Genomic DNA, 12392 nt, shown 5'->3' with positions numbered 1-12392 from the left:
TCTTGGTGGTGTCATTGCATGGGTTTGACCAAGTGTATAATGACATCCGTTTACCATTATAGTATCATACAGAGTAGTTTCACGGCCCTTGACTTCCTCTGCTCTGCCTGTGGGTCCCTCTCTCCCCCGCCCTACCCCTGGCAACACTGATCTTTTCACTGTCTCCATCGTTAGCCTTTTCCAGAATGTCATATAGTTGGAATCCTTCAGTATGTAGCCTTTTAGGATCAGCTTCTTTCACTTAATAATATGCATTTAAGGTTCCCCCATATCTCTTCATGACTTGATAGCTCATTTCTTTTTAGCGCTAATATTCCATTGTTTGGACGTACCATAGTTTATTTATCCATTCACCTAATGAAGAACATCTTGCTTGCTTCTGAGTTTTTGCAATTAAGAATAAAGCTGCTGTGAACATCCATGCGCAGCTTTTTGTATGGACCTGTTTTCAACTCACTTGGGTAAATACCAAGGAGCATGATGGCTGGATCCAATGTTGAGTGTGTTTGGTTTTGTAAGAAACTGCCAGACTGTCTTCCGAAGTGACTGCTCTATTTTGCATTTCCCACATATAACCCTTTTTGAAGTCAGTTTCCTTCCCGGTAAACCGGTTTGGAGGGACCAGGTGACCTCTAGCTTCAAATTCTAGGGCTCTCTATGACACCAGATGATGCTTTGTCATGTGAACATGTGCGAGGTCCCCAGACATTAAAGCCGTGGCAACCAGGCACCCCCATGCCCCGGTCCCTGCGTGCCCTCGGCCATTGCCGTGCTGTGCTGCTTTTGGAATGTGCCACTTGATGGATTGCAGTGCGGATGACAGAGCGGCAGTGGAAGGCAACAGCAGTGAGGTTGAGCGGCATGTTGGCAGTCATTTAACCATTTAGGACTGGTTTTCGGCCTCGAGTGTGCTGGGATTTGATGAGAGTCCCCAATGGGGGGAAGCACGGGGTCTCCGGGGGCTTTTCCTTGCAGGTTGGGAGGCCTGAAGCGTTGGGGACGGCAGGCGCGAGGCGGCTGCGCCCTCTGTGACGCGCGCGCTGGCCCGCAGGGGACGCCCTCGTCAGCGGCCCGGCCTGCCCTCCGCCGCCAGTGTCCATCCAGCGATGGGGCAGCCGGGAGAGGAAGGCTGGGTCTCCCGGGCCTCTGTAGGGCGCGCGCCATGCCCTGGTGGAGTCACCTTTGCTGTGAGTGGCGCGTCCCCCCGCGGCGGTTCGCCCCGGGGACGTGGCGGGCGGGACGCCTGGTGTCCGTTAGCACCGGCCAAAGACAGGCCTGTGGGCTTCCATCCTTGGACGCACGCAGGCAGGTGTTGGGAGGGGACCAGGCGATGCCCGGGGCTGTGGAGAGACCCTCCCGGCTCGAACACAAGACCCTGCTGCCCCGGATCTTGTCCTGCCCTCGGCAGGGTTTGCCCAAACCCTCCGTCCTTGGAGCCTTCATCCAACCCGGAGATTTGAGGACAGGACCGCAGTGCAGGCGATGCCCCGGGCCGCTCGGTGCTTCTTGCCGGAAGAGCGCGCAGCCTGGAAGACACTGATTTGGAAGGGGTGTCGGGGTTGGAATAGAGACTGTGCGGGCTGGAGTCAGCTGGGAAGGGCTTTGGGCAGGAGAAGAGGTAGAAAATTATCATTTTCAAATGATAATTTGATGAGGTCTCAAAAAATCACAAAGGCCAGAAATTGCTTTCATTAGAGAGTCTGGAAACGAGCGAAATGTGGGATGCGAGGCAGGATGGACAGGCCTCGCTGCTGGGGCTGCAACCTGGGGAATGTGTAGCGAGTAACAGGAAAAATAAGATGTGGGTTTCATTGCGGGTTGCAAGCCTCCGAGTGGTTGGCCTCGTGATCGCACGTGTTTTGGGGCAGGATACATACCTCTGATGTGCAAGTGTGCGATCAGAGTTCGATTTTTCTGTTGAAACCTAATTTAAACGGCCTTGGGCCCTGTAAGGTCTCTACGGGGGCCTGGCCTTGTGCAGAACGCAAGTGGCAGCTGCAATCAGGGCTGAGCTGGGTTGCCCACGCTGTGCACAAGGCACAAAGGCGTCATCTGGGCCAGCAGGGGCTCCGGCTGCAAGGTTCCTCTGACCACAGTAGCTCCCAGGATTACTTAGGTCAAAAGGGACTACAGACCAGTTGACCAGTTAGGATTTAAAACTTTCCTGTGATGTTTTCTATACTTTTCTTTTTTTATGTGTTCAGCTCGTAGAACATTCTATCTAAAGAGAAGATCTGAATATTGCTAAGCTGTTCCAGGGCTATCAATAGCTGTTTTGTTTTGCCAGTTGGCAGCTGTTCGTCCTTGTTTCCTTAGATTTGACTGTAAACATTCCAATCAATCCCAGAATTTTAAAAAAAGTGTTACAAATGGAAACACAGATTTAGGAACATGGAGGGAAAATTGGGGGGAATATGGTGTGTTTAATACCTGTTTTCTCCCAGTATGTTAGCAAAACGTCTGCCTTTTCCAATGAATTCTAGAAGTTAGTTAATGAGTGTTTTTAACTCGTACGTGTGGCAGGAAACTTATGTTTGTGTTCATTACTAATAATACTGTACTGGAACACAGTTTATTATTGGGGTTTGACTTTTTTCTCTAGTGTATTTCCAATGATATCATCCACCTTTTAAAAAAGACTGTCACGTCTCTTGTGTTGCATTAGAAGTGTTTGTAGAAAGTTCTGTGGTGGGTATGCTTTAATAATTGGGGAAATTTGTAAGAAGTAGTTCATTGAAATGCACTTAAAGAAATCTTGAGATTTAACTACAAGGAGGTCTATAATGGGAAAAAATGGAAACTGACAGCATTGTCTTCTCATTTCTGAAGATTATACATGGTTTAAAAAAAAATAATGGAAAGATAATGTTCCCTGGAAGACTCTGACCTAAAAACAACACTGTTGGGGGTGGGACATAGATGTCTGGCTCTTTCTCTCTCTTAGAATATTTGCCTCCGTGTTTAATGTGGATGATCTTTGTTTCTTTCTTGTTTATGAAATCTAAAGTTGGTCACTAACGTGTGTATTCCATAGCGATTTTTCTTTTTTAAGATTGGCACCTAAGCTGACATCTTCATCTTCATCTTTTTGTTTTTCTTCTTCTTCCCAAAGCCTTCCAGTACATAGTTGTATATTCTAGCTGTGGGTCCTTCTGGTTGTGCTATGTGGGACACTGACTCAGCATGGCTTGATGCGTGGTGCTAGGTCTGTGCCCAGGATCTGAACTGGTGAACCCGAGGCTGCCAAAGTGGAGCTCACGAACTTAACCACTCAGTCATGGGGCTGGCCCCCATAGTGATTTTTTTTAAAAAAGAAAATCTCTTAGGAAGGGTACTTCAGGTCCATATAATGAGATTTTTGGTTTTCCTTCCAACTTCCTTTGGTATCTGAAATGTTCAGTTCTCAGTATTTTCAAATTTTTATTTTTTTAAGGCTCCCTTAGATGGTGATATCAGTTCTAATAAGTGAGGATTGGCTCATTCCCAAAACTCTTGACAGAAACGACTGTGGCCCTGTCACCAGGGCAAAGGCCCGCCCCCCACAGCCGCTCTGGGGAGAATTAGCACTTGTCCTCAGTACACTTCCTTAATCTCTGCGGAATAACAGGCCCAGATAATCTACCGTTTTCATGTATGAATATCCATACATCTGGTGATGTTTGAAAAGAAAAAGCAAGTGGGAAAAAAAGGACATTCGGTTAACTTACAGCACCATCCAAGGCACACTGAAACAGGGCTCTAGTCTTAACTTGGTGTAGCACCTTCAACAGTTCTTTAGTTAATTTCTACGCTTCAGTTTCCAGAGAAAACCCAATAAATAGTACGATGGAAATTTGTAAACATAGATTTGTAAATATGTTTTACATATTTACAATATATAAGTAAATAAAATTATCTGTGGGGAAATAGGATTTTATAGACTGAAGGAATTTATGGATTTTGGGAAGCGTGTGGTTCTATATTTCCAAATATTGTATTTCAAATATTAATTGCTGTGTTCTAATGGTTCCCTATTGGTATAGAGACTAGTTATAGTTGTTAAGCTTCATTTTGTGCTGCAACATTAAGTATGTTGTTAGAATATGTTTATTAAGACCTTTCTTTGTGTCAATTTTAATTGACCTTTTAGTTTACCGCAGAAAGTAATACATATCCTATGTAGGAAATTAGAAAATTCAGACAATCAAAACTAAAATATGTCACATTCCCACCCCCTGGAGATCGTATGTGATGGCGATGTGTGCATGTGAAAGAGACAGATTCTTTAAAGCAAAATGAGGTCATACTATATATACTGTTTGGTAACCTGCTTTTTCTTCAGTCAAAATTTCTACTCGTTCATTTCAGTAAAAATTTATCTCATCTAATCCCAAATTATATTTACATTTTCCCAAGAGGACCCAAAAGTGTCCTTTAGCTGGTTTGCCCAAACGAATATCCAATCCAGAACCATGCCTGCCATCTCTGGTGGTTAATATTACTTAAATTTCTTAATTTAGCATGGTGCTCCTCCTTTTATTAAATCACATTGATTTGTCTCTCTCTGTCTCTTTTTTTTTGGCGAGGAAGATTAGCCGTGAGCTAACATCCACTGCCAATCTTCCTCTTTTTTTGTTGAGGAAGATTAGCCCTGAATTTGACATCCGTGCCAGTTTGCCTCTGTGTGGCCCTGAGCTAACATCTGTTGCCAATCTTCCTCTTTTAGTTTTTCTTCCCCAAAGCCCCAGTATGTAGTTTGCATATTCTAGTGTAAGTCCTTCTAGTTCTGCTCTGTGCGACCCCACCTCATCATGGCTTGATGACTGGTGTGTAGGTCTGTGCCCAGGACCCAAGCCATGAACCCTGGGCTGCCAAAGTGGAGTGTGCGAACTTAACCACTCATCCATGGGGCCGGCCCAATGAACCTGAATTTTTAAATGTCATTTGAAAGAAGGAGATGCTGCCTAATCTATTGAGATTTACAAATACTGATAAGACCCTTACCCTATCCTGGAATTGCCTGACATTAAAGAGAGTATTCAGGGGCTGGCCCGGTGGTGCAGTGGTTAAGTTCACACGTTCTGCTTCAGCAGCCCAGATCACCAGTTTGGATCCTGGGTGTGGACCTATGCACTGCTTGGCAAGCCATGCTGTGGCAGGCATCCCACTTATAAAGTAGAGGAAGACAGGCATGGATGTTAGCTCAGGGCCCGTCTTCCTCAGCAAAAAGAGGAGGATTGGCAGCAGATGTTAGCTCAGGGCTAATCTTCCTCAAAAAAAAAAAAAAAAAGTATTCCTTGGTCATGTTTTAAAAATGTTTACTTTTCTTGAATTGTAATCATTTTCTCCCTTGTCCCCCTCCCCTCTCTTTTTTTCTGTCAATAGTTGGACAGAGAGAATCTGAAGATGTGAGTGAAAGGGACTCAGATAAAGAGATGGCTGCTAACGCGGCGGTTGTCCAGGACATCACAAAGGATGGGCAGGAGGAAATGCCTGAAATGATGGAACAGATTCCTTCTTCAGAGAGTACTCTGGGGGAGCTGACACAAGCTGCTGAGTCCCAGGCTAATGATGTTGGATTTAAGAAGGTGTTCAAGTTTGTCGGCTTCAAGTTCACTGTGAAAAAGGATAAGGCCGAGAAGTCTGACAGTGTCCAGCTACTCACCGTCAAAAAAGATGAAGGCGAAGCTGCCGGAGGATCGGATGGGGCTGGTGACCACCCGGAGCCCAGCCGGGAGACCGGAGAAGCAACACCGAAGGAAAGCGAACTGAGACAGTCCACGGAGAAGCCTGAAGAGACTCTCAAACACGAGCAGAGCAGCCCGGAAATTCCTCTTCCGGCTGAGTCTGGTCCAGCAGCTGGGGAGGGCAAAGAGGAAGGAGAAGAGAAACGAGAAACAGAACCCACCAAATCTCCAGAGTCCCCGACCAGCCCGGTGGCCAGTGAAACAGCATCCCCCTTCAAGAAATTCTTCACTCAAGGGTGGGCTGGCTGGCGAAAAAAGACGAGTTTCAGGAAGCCTAAGGAGGAGGAGCTGGAAGCGTCAGAGAAGAAGAAGGAACAAGAGGCAGAAAAAGTAGACACAGAAGAGAATGGGAAGACAGAAGATGCTTCGGAGAAACTGGCTACTTCTGAACAACCCCACCTGCAGGAGCCCACAGAGGGCCCTAAAGACGCCGGATTGTTAACTGACTATGAAAAAGCGGCGGTGCCATCTGGCGATCAAGTGCAGGGACCTCCTGAAGAGAAAACTGCCCCTTTAGCCACAGAAATCTTTGATGAGAAAGTAGAGATTGTTGCAGAAGTCCATGTGAGCACTACAGAGAAGAAAACAGAGGAGCAGACAGCTGAGGCCGAGGAAAGAGGAGAGTCTTTGCTGCCTGAGAAATTGGTGGAAGCAGATGTGGAACTTGAGGCAGCTGAACCTGCTGAGGATCTGAAGGCCGAGGACACGTGTGCCCCCGGAGGGGAACAGACCAAGCCCAGCGAACTAAGTCTTCATGAAAAACCAGTGTCTACACAGCCCGAAGGCGTTGTAAGCGAGGCGGAAATGCTGTCGTCACAAGAGAGAATAAAGGTGCAAGGAAGTCCTCTAAAGAAACTGTTTACCAGCACTGGCTTAAAAAAGCTTTCTGGAAAGAAACAGAAAGGGAAAAGAGAAGATGAAGAGTCAGGGGAACACCCAGGTTCAGCAGACTCTCCAGATAGTACAGACGAGCAGAAGGGCGAGAGCTCTGCCTCGTCCCCTGAAGAGCCCGAGGAGATCACGTGTCTGGAGAAGGGCGTCGCCGATGTCCACCAGGATGCCGACGTCGAAGAAGGAACGACTTCGGACGGAGAAAAAAAGAGAGAGGGTGTTACTCCCTGGGCATCCTTCAAAAAGATGGTGACGCCCAAGAAACGTGTGCGGAGGCTTTCTGAAAGTGATAAAGAGGAGGAACTGGAGAAGATGAAGAGTGCCACCTTGTCGTCCACTGAGAGCGCCGCCTCGGAGATGCAGGAGGAAGGCAAAGGCAACGGAGAGGAGCAGAAGCCTGAAGAACCAAAGCGCAAGGTGGACACGTCGGTGTCCTGGGAAGCTCTAATTTGTGTGGGATCTTCCAAGAAAAGAGCAAGAAAAGCATCCTCTTCCGACGAGGAAGGAGGACCAAAAACAGTGGGAGGAGACAGCCAAAAGCCAGAAGAAACAGGAGCAGACACTGTGCCTGCTGGTTCCCAGGAGCACGATCAAGGGCCAGGAAGCTCCTCGCCTGAGCAGCCTGGGAGCCCCTCCGAAGGGGAGGGCGTTTCCACCTGGGAGTCATTTAAGAGATTAGTCACCGCCAGGAAAAAACCGAAGGCGAAACTGGAAGAGAGAAGTGAAGACTCTGGAACTGGGTCTGGTCTAGAACATTCCGCCTCGGATGTTGAACCCGGAAAAGAAGAGTCTTGGGTTTCCATTAAGAAGTTTATTCCTGGACGAAGGAAGAAAAGGGCAGATGGGAAGCAAGAACAAGCCACGACTGAAGATATGGGGCCAGCCGAGGTCAACGAAGATGATTCTGATGTCCCGGCTGTGGTACCTCTGTCTGAGTACGATGCAGTCGAAAGGGAAAAAATCGAAGCTCAGCAAGCCCAAAAAGAGGAGGCACCTGAGCCAAAGGCGGCTGTTCATGTGTCTGAGGAGCTCAGTAAGAGTCTGGTTCAAGCGGTGACCGTGGCTGTCGTCGACGGGACAAGGGCCGTCACCAGTATTGAGGAAAGGTCGCCTTCTTGGATATCTGCCTCTGTGACAGAACCTCTTGAACAAGCCGAAGATGATGCTGAAGCGCAAACTGGGGAGGTATTTGAAAGAGAAGTCATTGCCGAGGAAGCACCCATTGTTCCCAAAACTCTGCCTGAGGGCCAAGATGCCAGTGAGGTGGAGTTCACTTCTGAAGCTGTGACAGCTACCGAGGCATTTTGTGCTGAAGAAACAACAGAAGCTTCTGGTGCCGAAGAGACCACGGACATGGTCTCGGCTGTTTCCCAGTTAACTGAGTCTCCAGACACCACAGAGGAAGCGACACCAGTTCAGGAGGTGGAAGGCGGCATGCCAGACGCAGAAGACCAAGAGAGGCGAACTCAGGAGGTCCTGCAAGCCGTCGCAGAAAAAGTGAGAGAAGAATCTCAGCTGCCTGACGCCCGAAGGCCAGAAGACACCATGGAGACGACGCAGAGGGAAGAGTCAAAAACACCAGAGAAGGTGGAAGAAGCACAAGATTCTCAGGCAGTAGAAGTGAAGAAAGAGATGGACGTAGTGTTGAAAGAACACCTACAAGAAACTAAAACTGAGACTTTGATGCAAGATAAGGAGATTGCACAGCCCATCCAAGAAAGCTTGGAAAAAGTTCCTCAAGTCACGGGGAGTGTCGAGTCCAGTGAGCTCGTAACCACGTGTCAAGCTGAAACCTTGGTTGGGGTAAAATCAGAGATTATACCAGAACAGGCTGTTGCTCCAGACTCAGCTGAAACCCTTACAGACAGTGAGACCAATGGAAGCACCCCAGTGGCAGATTTTGAAGCTCTAAGTGTAACACAGCAAGACAAGGTCATGGAAATCCATGAAGATAAGGAGGTGGCATCTGGTACACAATCACAGGTCGGAGAAGATGAGGCAGTTCCTGAACCGAAAGAGATATCTCCAGTACCTTCTACTTTTCAGCCCCAGGAAGAAAATAAAGAACATTCAAAAATGGAAGACGTTCTAGAACACACGGATGAAGAGCTATCAGCAGAAACTGTACCCGTTCTTTCAAAGACTGAGGTGATTCAAGAGGCTGCCCGAGGTGCTGATGAGGAAACCAAAGACGTCCCATTTGTCGAAGGACTTGAGGTGTCTACAGACACGGAAATAACAACCAGTCAGAAAAAGATAACTGACGTTACCCTTAAAGACGAAGTTCCTGAAGAAGCTGAGTTGCAAAAGAAGGATGATATTGAAATCCAGAGTCAAGCTGAGTCTCTTCCAACCCCAGTAGAGAGTGAGATGGTCGTTCAAGAAGAAAAGGAGAAAATGGAAGCAAAGCCAACCCAAATGAGTGAAGAGAAACTTGAGCAAAAACCAGCTGTTCCCATGTCTGAAATGCTCAGTGAGCAACTAGTTCAGACAGTTCAGGTGACCGTCATAGATGGGGAAAAGGAAGTTGTCAGTTTTGAAGAAAGTTCGTCTTTGCTAGTTCAAGAGGAGGTGGCATGCACAGAAATTCAAGTTCAGAGCTCTGAGGCACCGTTAGCTCTAACAGTGGCAGCAGTGGAGGAGAAGGTCTTAGGAGAAACCGTCAAGATTTTAGCACAGGCTGAAACTTTGGAATCTGCAGACGCACATTTAGTACCAGAAGAAAAATCCTCTGAGAAAGATGAAGACTTGAGTGCTCAGCCGGGGGACGAGGCAGCACCCACAGGAACTGAGACTCAGGCAGAATCTACACCGGAAGTAATATCTGCCACCCCCGAGAGAGGCATCCATGCTGACCTGGAAGAAGATAAAACCACGTCGCAGAAACAGAAGCTCGATGAAGATGGTGAGCAGGTTGTCTGTCTGGAAGTCAGAAAGGTGGAAACAAGAGAGGCAGATTTAAAGGCTGAAAATGAGATTTCGAAACTTGAGACTGAGAGCGGTAAACTGGTGCAAAATGTAATTCAGACGGTCGTTGACCAGTTAGCCAGTGCAGAAGCAGCCGCCTCTGACTTCCAGACACAGGCTCAACCCGTAATAGCTGACAGCCAGGAAGCTGGGCAGAAAATTGAGGAAGGAGAGAGGGAACTTCAGGCCTCTGTGCAGGAGGAAACACCTACCATGGCAGCCGAAGAGGAGTCTGTGCTCACCACTGTGGAGCACACACATTCAGATGTTTCCACAGATGGGAAGGACGCTTCGGAAGAGACCACGACCTTTGAAGTAGAAAGCTCCAGGGTAAATGACCAGCAGCTTGAAGAGGTAACTGACCCATCAGAGGGAGACAGAGAAGCAACTGGAACAAAGTCTGTGCCGGAAGAAGATGATGGTGTCGGGTTAGGAGAAAGAACAGAGAAGTCACTGCTTGAATCCCAGGAAGATGGAAAGGGTGGCGCTGTTGATTACCCTGAGGACCAGAACGCGGCCCTGGAAGATGCTGAGGCCTCAGGAGGCTTAACCAGAGAGTCCTCGGATGCAAATGGACCAAAACTAAAAGAGAAGGAAGCTGGCCGGGAAGGAGAACTTCAGGAAGGAAAAGTGCACAGCGATTCAGAAAAAGAGAGCAAAACACAAACACAGGAGGAAACACAGAAACAAGAGAGAGAACCAGCAAAATCAGAACTTACAGAATCCTAAAACATCATGTAAGTAAGCTTCCAGGTCTTCTAAAAGTATTTTTCCCTCTTTTATGCCATTTGATGGCCAATTTGTTACAAGGGAAGCAGGAGTTCCAATAATTATGAATTTATGCAAAACCTTCAACTGGGGGAAATAGCCATCAACTAGACTAGGAGTCTAGGTTAGTTTCCCTTTTTTTCCTCATTGAAATGCCATTCAGTCTTCTTGGTGTCATGAAAATAACAACTTCATTTTACCGCCAATGTGACTGCTTTCAAAGAAAATAAAGGGAAATGTGTGTGCACAAGTGTGCGTTTGTGTGTGTGTTTGGCTCAAAGACATAAGCAGTATGTCGTGCTCGCGGAGCACCATACCAAGTTTATTGAATTTTTTATAACTAAAAGTCCAAAGGAAGTTTCAGTCATACTGCTTGAAATTTAGTTTATAGCTCTCTAGAAAAAATGGATTTTTTCCAGCAGTAGTAACAAGCATTTAAAAAATTTTCCAGTGCCTGGGACCAGCCTAACTGTGGGTGTGGGGCAACCACAGCCCTCAGCTCTGTGGCCACGCAGCATGATGTTTTCCGGACCCCCACCAGCTTGCTTTCTTACGGAATTAAATTATGCTCTTAACGGTTTCCAGTTACTGCAGCTCACTTTCTCAACTATTCTGTTAACTAAATGAGGGAGGGAAGGGAGATTTTATTTACTTTTGATTCTTGCTTCTTTTTATAGGTACATGGTGTATTTGCAAGACCAGAATGTGAAGACAAGTAGTAGAAGAAAAAGGAATGCTGCTGAGAAGACTGAAGACCGTGAGATTTCAGAACTCGGAGACCCGAAGAGCAGGCACGTCAGCTGATCTCGTGTCTCGAACCCCCGACAATCCTGAGGCTGCATCAGGAGCGAGAGCCATTTAGCATTTCCTCTTTTCAAGACCACCCTGTTAATGTCCCTTGATACAATATAATGTTTCTGATTTAACATCCTAAATTCTTAACCTGGAACTGGACGTGGCAACACCTGGTCCTACTTCGCAAACTGGAGCATCATTCTTTATGTATTTATATGTATGTTTTAAGTACTCCTCCTTCTGTATCTATTGTATATTTTTTCTGAATGTTTCAGGCAGTGTGCAGTGTAGTATACATTTCCTTTGTATCACACACTATATGATGGGGCGTGCCGCCATGGGGAAGCCTTAAGCCTCAGTTATACCCTGTGAAAACAGAGCTTCCTAGAAACAACATTCCTGACCAGAAGCTACAATTCTTATTTTAAAAATTCACTAAGGACTAGGTCCATGTTTAGTATTACTCTGAAATTGGTCACTTTCTATTATGCACAGTGTGCTAAAAATAAAAAGCTTTTTTTTTTTTTTGAAACACACAGAATGTTCCATTGTTACTGTGAAATTTTCCTTTCTAGCCCAGTGGAGGTTGGAAGGAAGCTTTTTCCAGTAATGGATTAACTTTAAGTCTTTTCTCCTACTGTCATGGTTGTTGGGACAGGTGAGTGTGCTTAGTCCTGAGGCCGAGCGGTGAAATGTTTCTCATGTTATCAAAAGAATTGACTGTTTTAAGTTTTTGATTCTACTCTCACATGCTGGACCCCGTTCACGCACAGCATAAAAGAAGTCAGGCTCTTCACAGATGGTATTTTGCTAGATGCTGGATTGTCTGTGCCATATTTGTGCCCACTCTTCTAAGAACAATGTTGCAGTCTGTTCATTTGGATAAATTGTGATTTGACAACTGATTTAAATAAAATATTTGCTTCATTTAGATTTGCTGGTTTTATTAGATATGAGGAAGCCTGGGGATGTATGTTTACTGCAATCTAAAAGCAGATAAGCTAGAACTTTCCAATGTAGTCGCTAGATGATGTCACCACTTCACACCACATTGAGCTGATGTTCAGAGGAAGTCATGGCAGAGGCAGCTGCTGAAATTAACCAGAGCTTCTCAGAGTGACAGCACTGATGCAATGCTACCATCTGGTGGCATCTTTTCTGAAAAGGTCAATTTTCTGTGTTAATATTTGTTAATGACAAATGTCTCTAGAAAGAAATTTTAAGAAGGCTTCATAGTAAAAATGC

The 12392-nt window shown here is 46.3% G+C and overlaps 1 protein-coding gene across 5 annotated transcripts in view; it reads left to right on the top strand.

Annotated features, from left to right (window-relative positions):
• AKAP12 (A-kinase anchoring protein 12) overlaps nucleotides 1-12078 on the top strand; it is an 87329-nt gene extending 75251 nt beyond the window's left edge. For 3 of the 5 annotated variants that reach the window (XM_070256492.1, XM_023633109.2, XM_005608180.4), the window contains 2 exons: nucleotides 5365-10321; nucleotides 11030-12078. In XM_070256492.1, the coding sequence (XP_070112593.1) occupies nucleotides 5365-10313 (4949 nt within the window). In that variant the 3' untranslated portion in view covers nucleotides 10314-10321; nucleotides 11030-12078. Of the gene's footprint in view, nucleotides 1-742; nucleotides 1306-5364; nucleotides 10322-11029 lie in introns of those variants that run through there. The other 2 variants (XM_005608181.4, XM_023633110.2) reach the window with 2 other exon arrangements.
• The last annotated feature ends 314 nt before the right edge of the window (nucleotides 12079-12392 follow it).

The sequence above is a fragment of the Equus caballus genome, chromosome 31 (genome assembly GCF_041296265.1).
Source record: "Equus caballus isolate H_3958 breed thoroughbred chromosome 31, TB-T2T, whole genome shotgun sequence".
Classification (NCBI taxonomy): domain Eukaryota; kingdom Metazoa; phylum Chordata; class Mammalia; order Perissodactyla; family Equidae; genus Equus; species Equus caballus.
This window is presented reverse-complemented; position numbering and strand designations above follow the sequence as displayed.